General features: G+C 33.7%; 3 protein-coding genes and 1 long non-coding RNA gene across 9 annotated transcripts; all 4 read right to left on the minus strand.

The window, feature by feature from the left end:
- Positions 1-9: 9 nt before the first annotated feature.
- Positions 10-1,456, minus strand: LOC106338022 (transketolase-2, chloroplastic-like). Its single transcript, XM_013777094.1, has 6 exons — positions 1,335-1,456; positions 1,041-1,257; positions 868-958; positions 507-612; positions 131-429; positions 10-17 (listed from the first exon to the last, which is right to left on the minus strand). The coding sequence occupies exons 1-6, from the start codon at positions 1,454-1,456 to the stop codon at positions 10-12; spliced, it is 843 nt and encodes a 280-aa protein (XP_013632548.1).
- A 99-nt stretch (positions 1,457-1,555) lies between these two features.
- LOC106342459 (DNA repair protein RAD51 homolog 3) lies at positions 1,556-5,804 on the minus strand. 4 transcript variants are annotated; one of them, XR_001269839.1, is made up of 9 exons: positions 5,518-5,798; positions 5,308-5,409; positions 5,096-5,218; positions 4,929-5,033; positions 4,634-4,860; positions 4,436-4,567; positions 4,278-4,344; positions 3,857-4,197; positions 3,435-3,479 (listed from the first exon to the last, which is right to left on the minus strand). XR_001269839.1 is itself a non-coding variant. In XM_013781403.1 (8 exons), exons 1-8 carry the CDS (start codon positions 5,627-5,629, stop codon positions 2,081-2,083), a joined length of 1,044 nt encoding a protein of 347 aa, XP_013636857.1. In that variant the 5' UTR covers positions 5,630-5,677; the 3' UTR covers positions 1,556-2,080. The 4 variants fall into 4 exon arrangements, 3 of the variants coding, with proteins under 3 accessions (XP_013636857.1, XP_013636855.1, XP_013636854.1); XM_013781403.1 differs by lacking the exons at positions 3,435-3,479; positions 3,857-4,197 and adding an exon at positions 1,556-2,256 and having other exon boundaries at positions 5,518-5,677; XM_013781401.1 differs by lacking the exon at positions 3,435-3,479 and having other exon boundaries at positions 3,487-4,197; positions 4,278-4,326; positions 5,518-5,804.
- Positions 5,805-6,242: 438 nt separating this feature from the next.
- On the minus strand, positions 6,243-8,764 carry LOC106339903 (tRNA 2'-phosphotransferase 1-like). Of its 3 annotated transcripts, none has more exons than XM_013778773.1 (10): positions 8,488-8,764; positions 8,343-8,409; positions 7,782-7,920; positions 7,592-7,714; positions 7,364-7,511; positions 7,192-7,281; positions 7,027-7,081; positions 6,808-6,930; positions 6,663-6,719; positions 6,243-6,572 (listed from the first exon to the last, which is right to left on the minus strand). In XM_013778773.1, the coding sequence occupies exons 3-10, from the start codon at positions 7,847-7,849 to the stop codon at positions 6,448-6,450; spliced, it is 789 nt and encodes a 262-aa protein (XP_013634227.1). In that variant the 5' UTR covers positions 7,850-7,920; positions 8,343-8,409; positions 8,488-8,764; the 3' UTR covers positions 6,243-6,447. The 3 variants fall into 3 exon arrangements, with proteins under 3 accessions (XP_013634227.1, XP_013634226.1, XP_013634225.1); XM_013778772.1 differs by having other exon boundaries at positions 7,782-7,932; XM_013778771.1 differs by lacking the exons at positions 8,343-8,409; positions 8,488-8,764 and adding an exon at positions 8,256-8,295.
- An 822-nt stretch (positions 8,765-9,586) lies between these two features.
- On the minus strand, positions 9,587-10,522 carry LOC106341345. Its single transcript, XR_001269608.1, has 4 exons — positions 10,447-10,522; positions 10,100-10,364; positions 9,934-10,022; positions 9,587-9,848 (listed from the first exon to the last, which is right to left on the minus strand). It is a non-coding gene; the product is annotated as an uncharacterized LOC106341345 (long non-coding RNA).
- Positions 10,523-16,426: the final 5,904 nt, after the last annotated feature.

A 16,426-nucleotide genomic window follows, 5' to 3' on the forward strand; every position in this document is an offset into this window, starting at 1 on the left:
TTAACATCCTCAGGTACCTGGAACGGCTCATATGCCCATCCAAGGTTATTTCTAGTAGCCTCAACTTCCTTCTCCCCAAGAGCAGCTCCATGGACACTGTATGAGTTCGCCTTGTTGGGAGATCCATAACCAATTGTAGTAGTCACCTTAATCAAAGTGGGCTTGTCTGTTACAGCCTTAGCTTCTTTAATAGCAGCACGGATCTCATCATATCCATTGTTTCCATTCTTAACCCAAATAACATGCCATCCTAGAGCTTCAAAGCGCTTGTCCACGTTCTCCGAAAAGGCGATCTCTGTGTCTCCATCGATAGAAATGTGATTGTCGTCATAGAAAGCGATGAGCTTTCCAAGTCCCCAGTGGGCAGCTAGAGAGCAAACTTCATTTGTAATCCCTTCCATCTGACAACCATCTCCAATAATCGAATAACTAAAAAATCCAAAACACACAACATCAGAACCAAACACAAAATCAAGAAAACCAAACAGAAGGATTTGATTCATTACGTGTAGTGGTCGACGATTTCACTGTCAGGTTTGTTGAATCTAGCAGCTAGATGTTTCTCAGCAAGAGCTAAACCAACAGCATTTGCAATGCCTTGTCCTAGAGGACCTGCACATTGACAACAACAAAAATAAGAAGAAATGTTTGAAATACATTAACTGGATACCATTTTCAAAAATACACTCAATCAAAATTTGACAGAGTGATTATTGTTTAAAATTTAATATTTAAACAGTGGGATCGAATTTATAACTTTTTATAAATAATTATAAATGATTTAGTAGAGTTAATTGACATTAGACAGACACAATAGACAGAGAAGAGAAGCTTCTGACAAGAACTGAAACAGGAAAAGAAACAAACCAGTAGTGACTTCAACACCAGGAGTCTCAAAGTTCTCAGGGTGTCCAGGCGTCTTACTTCCCCACTGACGGAAGCTCTTCAATTCTTCCTCCTAATAAACACAATCCAAACGCTCAAAATTTCTTTTCTAGAGAATAATCTTAAAGCAATAGAGTAAGAAGAGATCCACAAACCCTGACGCTGTCGTAGCCAGCGAGGTGAAGCAAAGCGTACTGCAACATGCATCCATGTCCAGCAGAGAGAACGAAGCGGTCACGGTTGAACCAGTAAGGGTTCTTGGGGTTATACCTCATGACCTCATCGTACAATATGTGGGACATAGGAGCACAGCCCATTGGAAGACCTGGATGACCAGATTTAGCCTTCTCAACTGCATCTATGGCCAGGAACCTGATCGTATTAACTGATTTATCAACCAGGGTTGAATCAGTGGTTGCGTCTGTCGTCTCTACGGCGGCTGCACGGACGAGAGGACGGAGGGAGTGACTGCTCGTGGAGGCGCTGCGTTGACTGTGGAAGAACGTGGTGCGTGGGGAAGTGGATTTGAGAACAGAGGAAGCTGGAACGGAGACGTTCTTGTTAGAGCCATTGTGAGAGATGGCAGGAGAAAGGAGAGCTTGAGAGAACGCTAAAGAGTGGTTAACTGAGAGAGAATGAGACCGAGCCTAATGCTTCTCTGCACTTTTATATTGAGAATGAGAGAAAGATAACCAATCAGATCCCGCCAACTCCTCGTGTTCTTTAAAGGACAAATCAACCTAAAGGAAAGCTGACCGCTGGATTCAGAAAGAACACAGTCTTGTTCGTTGATCCTCTACGTCTTTCAACTTTTTTTGTGTGTTTTAAAAGTCAAAATAAGAGAATAGGTGCAACATGAGTTGGTGTGTAAAGCAAAAGTCAGGGGTTGGTGAAGAACAGAACATAATTTGCTTTAGATTTAAGAAATATATTATCATTTAAGTCACTAATCCACCAACTCTTGTACCGGTTCTGGTCAAACCACTCTCTTCAATCAAAATCAAAACTAAACCGTAGAAAGCTTACTCACGTGCTTGTGTTGTGTCTTTACATCATCGTGACACGCAGCAAATTAGACCGTAGAAAAGCTTTACTCATGTAGTCATGTGCTTCTATTGTGTCTTTCCATTATCTTCACACGCAGTAAATTAGACCGTACAAAGCTTCTTCCAAGTGCTTGTCTCGTGTTGTGTCTTTACATCATCTTGACACGCTTGCTACTTGATGAGGAGTTTCTTAGACCTCTACTAGTTACAGTGTACGAAGCGGAAGCCGAAGGAAGCGAAGGGGACTTGTCGATATACGCATAACGCTCATCACCGTTCCAATACAGAATCACTCTGTTGGTACACGAATGAGACCAGCTATCACCTGAAATAGCACAAGTTGAAACATTAAGAATCATAACAAATAAATGATAATTAGCAAATAGAGATGAGGTTCGTCACCTAACGCAAGGGCTAACTGAAACGAGCCTTCGGTGTACTTTGTGGTCACCTGGTTTAATAACACAACCTGAGATTGGACTATTAGAGTATGTCTAACGAGTTAGTTATGGACCTCTCTGTGACCTTGTAAGTAGTGAGAGTTAAAGATAAATGCTTACAGCAAGAGAGAACTTTTTGGCAAGCTTCATAAAATTTGCAATGCCTTGTCCTAGAGGACCTGCACATTGACAACAACAAAAATAAGAAGAAATGTTTGAAATACATTAACTGGATACCATTTTCAAAAATACACTCAATCAAAATTTGACAGAGTGATTATTGTTTAAAATTTAATATTTAAACAGTGGGATCGAATTTATAACTTTTTATAAATAACTAAACTCTATTATTGTGAGTAGTGACAAAGGGGAAACATTATTATTTCTTAAGTTCACCCCAATTGGTCCTCTCCATCTAGGAGGGACCCAACAGTGACTTCAACACCAGGAGTCTCAAAGTTCTCAGGGTGTCCAGGCGTCTTACTTCCCCACTGACGGAAGCTCTTCAATTCTTCCTCCTAATAAACACAATCCAAACGCTCAAAATTTCTTTTCTAGAGAATAATCTTAAAGCAATAGAGTAAGAAGAGATCCACAAACCCTGACGCTGTCGTAGCCAGCGAGGTGAAGCAAAGCGTACTGCAACATGCATCCATGTCCAGCAGAGAGAACGAAGCGGTCACGGTTGAACCAGTAAGGGTTCTTGGGGTTATACCTCATGACCTCATCGTACAAGATGTGAGACATAGGAGCACAGCCCATTGGAAGACCAGGATGACCAGATTTAGCCTTCTCAACTGCATCTATGGCCAGGAACCTGATCGTATTAACTGATTTATCAACCAGGGTTGAATCAGTGGTTGCGTCTGTCGTCTCTACGGCGGCTGCGCGGACGAGAGGACGGAGGGAGTGACTGCTCGTGGAGGCGCTGCGTTGACTGTGGAAGAACGTGGTGCGTGGGGAAGTGGATTTGAGAACAGAGGAAGCTGGAACGGAGACGTTCTTGTTAGAGCCATTGTGAGAGATGGCAGGAGAAAGGAGAGCTTGAGAGAACGCTAAAGAGTGGTTAACTGAGAGAGAATGAGACCGAGCCTAATGCTTCTCTGCACTTTTATATTGAGAATGAGAGAAAGATAACCAATCAGATCCCGCCAACTCCTCGTGTTCTTTAAAGGACAAATCAACCTAAAGGAAAGCTGACCGCTGGATTCAGAAAGAACACAGTCTTGTTCGTTGATCCTCTACGTCTTTCAACTTTTTTTGTGTGTTTTAAAAGTCAAAATAAGAGAATAGGTGCAACATGAGTTGGTGTGTAAAGCAAAAGCCAGGGGTTGGTGAAGAACAGAACATAATTTGCTTTAGATTTAAGAAATATATTATCATTTAAGTCACTAATCCACCAACTCTTATCCCGGTTTTGATATTGACCGGTCAAACCACTCTCTTCAATCAAAATCAAAACTAAACCGTAGAAAGCTTACTCACGTGCTTGTGTTGTGTCTTTACATCATCGTGACACGCAGCAAATTAGACCGTAGAAAAGCTTTACTCATGTAGTCATGTGCTTCTATTGTGTCTTTCCATTATCTTCACACGCAGTAAATTAGACCGTACAAAGCTTCTTCCAAGTGCTTGTCTCGCGTTGTGTCTTTACATCATCTTGACACGCTTGCTGCTTGATGAGGAGTTTCTTAGACCTCTACTAGTTACAGTGTACGAAGCGGAAGCCGAAGGAAGTGAAGGGGACTTGTCGATATACGCATAACGCTCATCACCGTTCCAATACAGAATCACTCTGTTGGTACACGAATGAGACCAGCTATCACATGAAATAGCACAAAAAGTTGAAACAGTAAGAATCATAACAAATAAATGATAATTAGCAAATAGAGATGAGGTTCGTCACCTAACGCAAGGGCTAACTGAAACGAGCCTTCGGTGTACTTTGTGGTCACCTGGTTTAATAACACAACCTGAGATTGGACTATTAGAGTATGTCTAACGAGTTAGTTATGGACCTCTCTGTGACCTTGTAAGTAGTGAGAGTTAAAGATAAATGCTTACAGCAAGAGAGAACTTTTTGGCAAGCTTCATAAACTTCAAAGCCATTTCGCTAAGCACTCGTGTCCTCTGGGCTAAGTCATCAAAGTCCTGACGGAAATGAAACGTGATACTGTCTACGATTACCACTTTTACCTGCAATCATAAAAGTTAGTATCATGAAAATTAGAGTATGAGCTATAAAAGTTTTATTATACCTACATCTTTATTTTCGGAGATGAACTTGTCGAGATGATTGACCAATGCGATCTGCTCGGTGTAACTGCAGACACGGAAGTAGAATATGTTCTCCAAGATATCTCTAGGTTTCATCTGCACTTGACTCGCTTCAAAATGTTTGTGCATGTATCCAGTGTATTCTTCCATGTCCTCCACACAAGCTTCTGCTATCTGTAGAGCACGCTCCACCATGAAGCTACCTTCTGTATCTGTACCACCACACAAAAGCATCAACAATAAAGAAGAGCCCAATCAAGTGACTGTTAAAGAAGCATACCGATGTATATCGCTTTTCCTCCAAGACCACCAAACTCGCGAGGAATCTGAACATTCACAGAGAGCTGTATCCCAATCTGAGTCTTGCCAATACCAGGTACTCCACCTGCAAAGATTAAAACTATAACTTGTTGCTTACCAATCTCTGTAAAGGAGATGGGGGCTTACCAATCTCTGTAACATCCCTGCAGCTGATTCCACCACCCAAGATCTTATCAAGATCAGAGCAAGATGTAGTAATGCGCGGCAAAGCTTCCTCCTCATGAAGCATATCCCAAGCATTCTTTGCTCCTTGTTTTAGTTACAAAATTTTCAAAAAGAAGAGAATCCTTCAGTGAACTAAACACACCATGAGATTCAAGTAGTTCATAACAACTTACCATTTACTAGAGAAGAGCTTCCTCCATTGCAAGAGCTTGATCCACTGATTTGATTTGCCATCTTCAGAATCTCAAATGCTTCAGTATCTGTGATATTTACATCTGTTCACAACACCAACAGAGCAAGTACAGCCATTAAACGATTCAAGATCTCTCTATCAATTCCAGTGTGACCTAAACCTCAATACTATCTGTAAAGAAGAGAATCACCTCGAGCGAGATCGGTGGAGGAGACGGATGAAATCGACGACAGAGAAGTGTAACCGGCGGATATCAGCTTTCCTCTAATCGAAGACGACAACGGTAGCCTCGACGTCTCCATGAAGGTTCGTCGCGAGTGAAAGCTTTCTTCAATCGCCGGCGATTTTCGCCGCCTTTAAGAGAGTGTTGGCGCCATTAATAAGCAAAATCAAACCGGACAGGGTTTGGAGTAACCGGATATGAGATTAACCATTGGTTTACTAAAAGTGAAAATACAGTCAAATTGCTCCAACCCTACTATATTACCCGCTCCGTAATAGAGTGATGAACAAAAAAAAAATAGATTACCCCATTTATAGACTAAATTTCATTATGGAGTGAGATATAATTTCATATTCATTTTTACTCTATTTAGAGATAGAGATGCCCTAAACTAATCAAATAGGCTTTTATGAAACCTTAACAATGTTATAATCTACAAGATTTTTTAAAAATAAAATTATCCACAATAAACCAAAGTACATTATGACTCTTCATAAGTCTTTAATCTAATTCACCAATAAAAATTATAGGATTCATGCTTATAAAACTTTATTAAAGCAATCAACATACATATAAAATTAAAAATTAAAAATGATCTCACTTGAGTTCCATTAAAAAAAAAAGATATTTGATGAACAATTCTAATAAAATATACGAAAACATAAAATTGTAAGTAGGCTCCAAATAAATTAGTTGAAACATCTATTAACTTTCTGCAAACATTGGTTACACACTTATGAGTATGGAAACAACAGCCATGATCAAATATTGGTGTATTGTCAACAGATGAAAAACAATAAAAGAATAGATAAAAACGTTACTGATAAAAAAAACTTGTTTCACCAGTTGCATTGTCTGGTGGTAATAAGTCAATGATGTTGTCCATAAAATGCGTAATCAGAAAAGAATTGGCTGCCGACTAGGCCAAGACTCGATCTTGTGGAAGTAATCAACAGGCACTACACCATCAACGCCTTCAGTCAAAATCACCTTGTTGTCCGAAATGTAGAATGCAATTCCATCTATAGAAAAATCAAAAGGTGAAACTAAAGTTTTAGAAGGACATAAATATTGTTAATATACAAAAAAAATATTGAGTTCTAGTACTAAACCTTCAAGAGCTTTCTTGATGTCAAGGAAGATTAGGACGTTAACATCCCTTCTCATGCCTTACGCCAAAATCATATCAAATTGTCATCAGTCCCCAGATAAATGTGCATATGCAATTATTCAGAAACGGCATCAAAAGTAGCTTACCACTTATCACTTCACCATCTGTTGGCAAGCCACAAGAAAAGTGAACGTGCAGTCTATTCATACGCTTTAAGCCAGATGCTAAGATGGATTCCAAATTCTTCTTATAAGTTCCATGCACACACACTGCCATTACAGCAAAACAAACGAACATAAGAAACAATGCGATACAGAACACAAGTGAAAAAAAAAACACAAATGTCCTAGTAGTACTGCTTTTACCTGGAGCTTCTTCCGGTGACAATATTGGTTTAAGTAACTTGTCGGATTCAACCGTCTGCACAGAAAGACATAAGCAGAAACTATAAGTACATAGAATTCTCACAGCAAAAATGATCAAAACTAGAATGAGACAAGATAAACTGCAAATCAAGAGTCTTTTCTTACCGTGATGGAGTGGCCTTGGTTAGCGCGGATCAAGAGCTCTCCATCCTCTTCAACGAGGCTAAACCGTTGCTTATTGTCCCTTCTCACTGCCTGTTAGTTAAACACCACCAAACGACATCATACACAAACACCACCACAAAGCTACAATGAAGATTAGCGGAAACTAACTAACCTCTCTAATCTCATCAATGGTGTGAGACTTCAACTGAACGTTTGCAGACGTTTTAAGATTCAGGTTAAGCAAGTCTTCAACTTTAACAAAACCATCACCTCTCATGTCCAATCTCATCTCAGTAGCCAAGTGTCTCAAGATTCTCGTCCTAATCAAAACCCAAAAAAGAGAATCGACTTTAACCTTAAAAAATTCATACTTTAATAACGACATCTCGAAATCACTTACAAGAGTCTTCCAAGAGCATCGATTCTATCACCTCCTCCTCCTCCTCTGCCACCACCGCCGCCGCCACGACCCTGAGGCCTCCGACGATCATTATCTCTCTCGTTTCCTCTTCCTCTACCGCCGCTACATTCATCATAATATCGAATCAAGATCAAACCTTTAATGTGAAAAAAAAACGTTGACTCAGTACCTTCTGCTGGATTGTGAGAAGGAAGAGAAGGCAGGTTTGTTGGAAGAACCGAGATTCGATGCATCCATGAGAGCAGAAAGAGGTGAAAATTTGGGGAAGATGCTCAAAGTTGGAAGACGACTGAAACGTAGAAGCCGACCTGTGTTATACACTGAGACCACGACGAGAGACATTGGTAATAAAATTAGTCAACGATTAATTCCATAACCGGTTAAATTTCATAACAATCTAAAATACCCAGGTCTTTTGTCTGGCAGCCCAGCCCATCACTACAAAAGAACATTGCGTCGTTTTTAATTATTTAAACGGCGCGTTGTTCAATAACATTCACAGGTAAAACGTCACCTAGTTTGTATCCGTTTGAAAGCAGGAAAACATATGGTGGTTGATATTTGCATCGTTTTTTTTTTTAATTAAGACACAACCACACATCCTTATGAACAAACAATTAACAAAGTGTCGGAATTTGGTTACCTAACGCAAGAGCTAACTGAAACATTAAGAATCATAACAAATGAATGATGATGACGATAATTAGTAAATAGAGATGAGTTTGGTCACCTAACGCAAGGGCTAACTGAAACGAGCCTTCGGTGTACTTTGTGGTCACCTGGTTTAATAACACAACCTGAAATTGGAGTAAAAGAGTTAATTATGGATCTGATTTGTGACCTCGTAAGTACTGAGAGTTAAGATAAATGCTCACAGCAAGAGAAAACTTTTCGGATCGGAGAAGGAATCTTCAATCGTTGGTGATGGTGGTGGTTCAAAGCTCCGATCAAGATCGGAGAAATCGTTAAGAGAGATGCTCGGAGAGATCGGTTTGATGCAGCAAACGAAGATGAGAGAGATTCTCTCTGCTTGATTAAATCTGAACCCTTGATTTATTTTTTATTTTTAATTATTATTAGGTGAATGATTATTGTTGTTGTTGTTGTCTTTGCTTCGGATGTGATCTTTCTCGTCCATGAAGACAAGTTGTGGAGTGGCATGTGTGTGTAGATTCGTTAGAAATGAAGGGTGGTTTGGTAATTTAGGCGAAAAAAAACAAGAGAAAACTTTTTGGCAAGCTTCATAAACTTCAAAGTCATTTCGCTAAGCACACGTGTCCTCTCAGCTAAGTAGTCCTTACAGAAAGAGCAGAGTTTCTCTTTAAGTTTTACTCTATATGTTTATATCAAACATTTATTATATTAAAAATTGCATTACATTATATTAAAAACATAATACATTTTAACTTAAACATCACCATTAGCATATCTTTTCCACAAATGATCAACTAACAAATCTCGAATGCGAAATGAGCTTCTTTACCTTTGATTTTTTTAAAATTAACCAAGAAACTATTCAAACGGAATATAATTTGGATAATATTTTAACAATTTTGGTGGATCTAAAAACAATTTACCAGAAAATTAAGTAAGCATTATCTATAATTTAAATTTTATGTTATGTTGCTTATTTTTAATTTTAGTACTTGTTTTCTTTGGCTAATTTTATAAAATTATTTTTAATTTAGTGCTTGTTTTCTTTGGCTAATAAAATAAGTTTTCAACGTTTATATATATTGTGTTGAACATAATGTGTTTGTTGCATAATTAAATTACACATAAAGTTACAAAATAAAAAGATTAAAGAATAAAAGAACTAAAGTATAAATAAAAAAGTTTTCCTCTATAATAGAATAAGAAATAGAATTACTCCAAATATAGAGTAAAAAATAGAGTTGCACTATTTTAGAATGAGATATAGAGTGAGGTTGGAGAAAGTTTTACTCTATAATAGAGTTTAGCATAGAAAATATATTAGGAATGGAGATGTCCTAAGAAGAAAAGACTTGTTATTTATCATGAAAGACTAACATTTGTACACTAAAAACAGATAACTGAACTAAGTTACAAGAAGTAATCTTTTTTTTTATAGCTATGTTTGTGTCTGTTGTTGAAGAGAATCTGCTCGGATGATTGAAGTAAGAGAGGGATGAACGCGTGCGGTTTTCATAGAACGAGCTTCGCTTCTTCCTTGTGCGTACTCCTCTCCAAGAGGCCACCTTGGTCGAAGATCATACTATATTCATAACACACATCAATCACAAAGTTACAATCTTTCGTTTTTTCAACTTAAAGTATTGTTCTTTGTTTAAAGAACGTACCACAAAGTCATCAGGTTCAATTGCAGGTGGAGGTGGATCAAATCTTCCTACGCGAAAATGCTCCAGACCAGTCCAAGCCACCATTACTCCTGAGAGAGATTACAGAACTGTTAATTTCTATTCTCTGTTTTGACAAGCAGGACAAATCTCAAGAACTCTAGATTACCATTGTCTGTGCAAAGGCTAGGAGGAGGGCAGACAAGTCTCAGGTTCTTGTTTACGACAATGTTATTGAGTCGAGACCGTACATACTGGTGTTGAAGCAACACCACCAGAGACTACCTGAAGATCGAAGAATATAAAGCCAAGTATTGTCAAACAAAACAGAAGTTTCATTTGAGTCTCACCATATGTTTTATAGAAGGCTCGAGTTTCAGTGCCCAGTCTATTGCTCGCTCACACTTCTCCTCCAGATGCAAGACAGCTACTCGCTGGTTTACATAAAACCAGAAGAAGACATGTTCAGATAATCTGAGAGTTTTCAGTTTTTAAGACCACAGACTGATTGTCTACCTGGAAAGAAGCAGCAATGTCAGCTCGGTTTCTTCTGTCTTCCTTTGTTGCAGAAGAAACAGGACATTTAGCATCACTGCACATCCACCAAGATACCATTATATTTAGTTTATATACTTAAAAATATAAATTATATTTAGTTTTGAAATAGTCAATAATTTAAAAATAATTCCCAGAAATAACGGCCTACTATAATAAAAATTTATTCAAAATATTTAAAATTAAGAGAGTTTATCTAATTTTTTCTCCAAAAACCTAAAAAGTCAAATATTTAAAGAAAAATTGCCAAAACGGAACAAAAAAGTAAAATAGTTGTCACTGCGGTATAAAACCATATTGTCCATTTATTTTCCTTTTTATGCTTTCTATTTCTGAAATTTAATGAAATAAATTGTTTTATGAATCCAAAAAAAATATTAAAAATATAAACAATTAATAAAAGAGAAAATTGCCAAAACAGAACAAAAAAACAACATAGTTGTCCTTATAGTATAAAACCATCACTAAGTTGTCCCTATAGTATAATATTTTTCAAAATCCCAAAACTAACATTTCCTTAATCAAATTAAACATAAATTAAAACCATTTTTAAAAAGTTTAATGGAAAAAGATAAAAAAAGGTAATCCCATAATATTTTAGAAAGGAAAAAAATGTAAAAACAATTTAAAAAAAAAGAACACACGACACAAATCAAAAATATCCCGTAACCTAATTGCATTTGGTTTCTAAAATCCTCCAAAACTATTCTTTTAAAATCCTCTAAGGTAGAACTTGATTCCAATAACAGTAGCCTACCCCTTTTATCATCAGCCAAAAAAACTCATTATGTGCTTAAACTAAATTCTCAAACACCACATATTGTATAGATATGCGTCATATAACAAGAGTTTTTGAAAATCACAAGACAAACTATGGAGAAATCATAGATTGATGAAGAAGAAAAACCAAAATCGTTTTTTTTATATCTTGACAAAGAAAATCGACCAGGACACGTTTTAGGAAATTATAATATTTTTAGAATATTTTCTTAACTGAAACTTCTTTAATTTTTGGAAAAATAGTTTTTTTATCCGTAGAAGGCACCTTCTACACTGTGTAGAACCATGTCAAAAATTCTGAATACAATTTCTAATTTTTGTAGACGTTCGTGTTAAGTTTAGATTTCGCATACCCGAAATTTTAGAATACTTCATAAAAGTAGAAACTGCATTCAAAAGAAAAGTAGCGATTTTTACAATTAGTAGAATTCGCATTCTCCATATTTAGAATCTTAATCATTTTTAGATTGTTTCTTCTAAAAAAAATTAGATGCACTTGTTTATTCTAGAATTCGTTTTCTACTAACTCATTTTCCGTAGAAGACGAATTCTAATTTTAGTGGAACATAATTTTAAAATTTTATTGGGAAATTTGCCAAAACGGAACAAAAAAATAGCGTTGTTGTCCCTTTGGTATAATACCATCCTTAAGTTGTCTCTATAGTATAATTTTTTTCATAATCCTAAAATTAACCCTTGATTAATCAAATTAAACACATTAAACACAATTTAAAAGCTTAAATGAATTTTTAAAGTTTAATAAAAAGGAAAAACCGTTTTAGTTTAAATTTTTATTTATTTTTATTAAAAAGTTTAATAAAACTAAAAGTTTACAAACGTATTAAACTTTTTATAAAAATCAAACTTTGTAAAACGTCTTTTATAAAGTTTATTTAATTTTTTTTACTAAAAAAAATCTTTTAAATTTTATTTTATTTTATAAAGTTTACAAAGCTTATTTTTATTAAAGTTTTATTAAAAACGTTTTACAAAGTTTAATTTTTATTTAAAACGTTTTACAAATTTTTATTTTTATTTTTTTTACAAACGTTTTAAAAATGTTAAAATTAAAAAGTTTAATTTTTTTATTAAAAAAGTTTAATAAAAAGGAAAAAATAGTTTTGAGAAAAAAGTTTAATAAAAAGTTTAATAAAAAAATCTTTTTTTTGGATATCATAGATTGATGAAGAAGACAATGTAGTTTTTGTTTTTTTTAGTTTTTCACAAGCCAAATCGATCAAAACACGTTTTTAGGAAGTTAGAATATTTTTAGAAGATTTTTAGAATATTTACATAACTGAAATTTCATTATTTTTTTTGCAAAAAATCAGGTTTTCTTATCCGTAGAATGCGCCTTCTAAAAGTTTAGAAGAATGATAAAATTTTTGAATGCACTTTCTAAGTCAGGTAGATGTTAGAGTAGATTGTAGATTTCGCTTTCACGAAACATTAGAATATTTAATAAAAGTAGAATATGTATTCAGAAGGAAAGTGACTATCTTTACAATTAGTAGAATTCATTTTCCACTTATTTAGAATTTTAATAAAAAGTAAAATGGGCGTTCTAAAAACAGTAGATGAACATGTTTATTCTAGAATTCGTTTTCTACTAACTCATTTTTCGTAGAAAAAGACAATCTACTTTTAGTATAACGTATTTTAAAAACTCTATTTATCAAGTTTTTGAACCAAAAAAAAATTACCAGTTTGTGTATATGAGTGTTTTATTAATTGTTTATATTTTTAATAATTTTTTTGATTCACAAAACTATTTATTTCATTAATTTTTAGAAATAGTAAGGGTAAAAAGAAGATAAAATGGACAAAATTGATTTTATACCAAGGGGGCAACAATAATGTTTTTTGTTCTCTTTTGGCAATTTTCCAAATTTTATTTATCAATTTAATTTTTTTAACCAAAAAAATATATGTGTTTGTGTATATAGGTGTTTTATTAAGGAAAAATTGTCAAAACGGAACAAAGAAACAACATAGTTGTCCCTATGGTATAAAACCATATTTTTCCATTTATTCTCTTTTTTATCCTTTCTATTTCTGAAATTTAATGAAATAAATAGTTTTATGAATCCAAAAAAATATTAAAAATATAAACAATTAATAAAACACCTATATACACAAACACATTTTTTTGGTTAAAAAAATTGAATAAAATTTTAAAATTATGTTCCACTAAAAGTAGAATTCGTCTTCTACGAAAAATGAGTTAGTAGAAAACAAATTCCAGAATAAACAAGTCTATCTACTTTTTTTAGAAAAAACAATCTAAAACTGATTAAGATTTCTCAATATTGAGAAAATTGCCAAAACGGAACAAAAAAACAACATAGTTGTCCTTATGGTATAAAATCATATTTGTCTATTTATTCTCTTTTTTATCTTTTTTATACTATAGGGACAACTATGTTGTTTTTTTGTTCCGTTGTAAACCAAATTACAAGAAAAAACAGAAATGATGTTAGGTACATATCGTTTCTTTTAGATAATGATTTTTTCTTCTAAAATAAGGTTCCATTCGGGGTTATAAAATACCCGGTTGGGATTAAATCAGGTTCTTCGAAATCTAGGTGGACTGTTTCTCATATAAAAATCAGAAAATTTTCAGAAACCAATTATATCCAGTTTGGCTTCAGAAATTATTAACAGAAATAAATAAATTATCCAATACGATTCAGGTATTTTATATTCAAAATACCCAAATTTACCCAAAAATAACTAAAAGTAACATGTTATTTTATGCGAAAGTAACCATAGGTATATATCTGATCAAATATATTCAAATACTCATTCGGTTCTCTGTCTGAATCGAGTTTGGTATTGGTTCGGGCAGGACCGGCTCAATGGTGTTATGGGCCCTCGGGCAAAAAAAAAAAAAATTTAAAATTATTATTATTTTTAAAAAAATATGATAGATATATGTTTTTTTTAAAATATCATAAGTATTTTTTTAAATGAATCTGTGAAATAAAAAAATACTTTCATATAAAAAAATACTTTCATATAAAAAAATATTGGACCCCTTTTTTATTTTTGATATAAAATACATGTATTTTTTAAAAAATCGGGTCCTTATCAATTAAGAAATAGAGGGACAACGGATTGGATCCAGCACGGTCGCACCGCTTGTCCCCCTCTCTGAGCTGGCCTTGGGTTCTGGGATCTAGGCCATGCCTAATTAGTTTCGGGACCCTGATTTTTTAGTCAGCCTATCTACAAAGCGGTAATCAAGAACTTGCATAGTAATAAAATTTTATAACCTTCTTTTTTTTCCCTTAACTTGAAAAGAAGGAAAGTTGTATTGAATTATTATACAAATGAATTACGTGTTATGCAATGTTTGATAATGATCGACATACTCGAAGGGTGCTCTCATGCTCACTTTAACCATTATCCATTTCATAGTTCATAACAATATCATCCAACATGTTAAACCTTATACTGGTCAGTTTTAAAATCTTCAAACGTTGATCATTTATGTAAATGTTCCTTATTTCTATAAGGATATACAATCTTGCAGTTAACAACAAAATACATAGTCTATATAGAGATGCATGTGTTATAAATGGTATATATGTGAAAGAGATGAAGAGTAGAAAACATGCCATGAAAGTAGCATCACTTTGGATACACCAGATCAATTGCTTATATTATTTTTCAAATTACTTCACTATAAAGTTACAATTTCATAGAAAGTATGGTGATCAATGATCATACTGGATTTTGCAAAATACATGGAGTTCTAGGAAAATAAGCTTTTTAATTTCAATCAACAAATTTATGAAAAAAATCATGGGTTTGAATCTTGAAACTGAAAAGAAAAAAAATTCTTATAATCATCATATAGTTTTGTGACTATAACCAATTATTTTATGAAGAGTTAACATTTAAACACTAATGTCTTTTTAAATTTACTGATTTCATTTTATACAATATATTTTCAATTGTAGGTTTCAATTTCAAAATGCTTTCAAATTATATTTTTTAAAAAAAAATTTATATTATTTCTAAAATATTTCAGAATAGCGTAAACGGCATAACTGTTTAGAGTTACTGATATAAAACTTAATTCATGCGCTGATATAAAATTTCGTGAAAAATATGTTATAAAGATATTATATATGAGTAAAAATAAGTAGTCGAAAATTTACATATGTTCAATTTTCAACCAAACATGTACGAAACAAAAGCCAGCAACGCACCATACAATTATGTTTATTCATTATAATTCTCCGCATGAATACTTTCATTATAACTAATTCATCTCTTGGGGTAACATCTTTTAACACTTGTCTCTTTTCATATAAATATTATTGTTTCACCATTTTTCGGTTATATACGTTTTCACTTTAATAGTTTTATGATCTTTTTTCTTGTGCAACATAGTTTTATGATCATATATATTACTTTTCATGTATTTTCACTATATTTTATTTTGCAATTTTTCCTTCTGTAATTTTAAGATTCGAATGAAATGTTATAAAAACTATTTTTATCATCATTTTCAGTATATATAGTTTCACACATAACCACTCTAAGCAATTCAGAGTTGATAATAGTGCAATAGAAAATGATGACAAGATATTTGATTTTTAAGAATATTTATATTCTCTTTATAGCATTAAACTAATTTTTGAAGGAATTATTAGTATTTTTATTTTAATAAAATTTTATATTATTAAAAAAATTATGTTGTATTTTGTTATCTATCTAATTTTAGTATCAATTATAGTTTGTTTAAAAATATTTCACTTTATATGTAAAATTTAATATATATATATATAGCTTCCCCGCGAATTCGCGGGGTCTGAATCCTAATTATAATAAGGGCTTTTTGCAAAATTGACCTACAACTTAAAGTCAAACACAAAACTAACCTCCTTTTTTTTTGAAAATTGGTTTTGCCCTATTCACCCCACAAGTTCATATAATTTACGAAAATGCCATCAATTTTTTTTTTTTTCGAAAATGACATCTTTACTCTCTCACCCTCATCATTTTCAAGTAATTACAAGATTGCCATTGTCATCAATACCACAACCACCATGAACAACCAATTTGAAGCTCTTAATGCTCCCAAAATCGATTTACCCTTCTTCTTTTTCCATTCTTGTAAACTAAACACAACATATCTCTCACTTTCTCT

This window comes from Brassica oleracea, chromosome C4, assembly GCF_000695525.1.
Source record: "Brassica oleracea var. oleracea cultivar TO1000 chromosome C4, BOL, whole genome shotgun sequence".
Taxonomy (NCBI): domain Eukaryota; kingdom Viridiplantae; phylum Streptophyta; class Magnoliopsida; order Brassicales; family Brassicaceae; genus Brassica; species Brassica oleracea.

What these genes read in the sequence shown, in the direction of transcription:
- LOC106338022 (XM_013777094.1), bottom strand. Translation starts at nt 1,456, where the DNA reads ATGGCTCTAACAAGAACGTCTCCGTTCCAGCTTCCTCTGTTCTCAAAT. An exon ending in GTCACTCCCTCCGTCCTCTC is followed by an intron (nt 1,258 to 1,334) that starts GTCCGTGCAGCC and finishes TAATACGATCAG; the next exon opens with GTTCCTGGCCATAGATGCAG. An exon ending in CTGGCTACGACAGCGTCAGG is followed by an intron (nt 959 to 1,040) that starts GTTTGTGGATCT and finishes TGTGTTTATTAG; the next exon opens with GAGGAAGAATTGAAGAGCTT.
- LOC106339903 (XM_013778771.1), bottom strand. Translation starts at nt 8,280, where the DNA reads ATGTTTCAGTTAGCTCTTGCGTTAG. An exon ending in GATGCTCTTGGAAGACTCTT is followed by an intron (nt 7,512 to 7,591) that starts GTAAGTGATTTC and finishes GGTTTTGATTAG; the next exon opens with GACGAGAATCTTGAGACACT. An exon ending in AGATGGTGAAGTGATAAGTG is followed by an intron (nt 6,720 to 6,807) that starts GTAAGCTACTTT and finishes TTTTGGCGTAAG; the next exon opens with GCATGAGAAGGGATGTTAAC.
- LOC106342459 (XM_013781403.1), bottom strand. Translation starts at nt 5,629, where the DNA reads ATGGAGACGTCGAGGCTACCGTTGTCGTCTTCGATTAGAGGAAAGCTG. An exon ending in AGGAAAAGCGATATACATCG is followed by an intron (nt 4,861 to 4,928) that starts GTATGCTTCTTT and finishes GTGGTGGTACAG; the next exon opens with ATACAGAAGGTAGCTTCATG. An exon ending in TCAGTTAGCCCTTGCGTTAG is followed by an intron (nt 2,257 to 4,277) that starts GTGACGAACCTC and finishes GTGCTATTTCAG; the next exon opens with GTGATAGCTGGTCTCATTCG.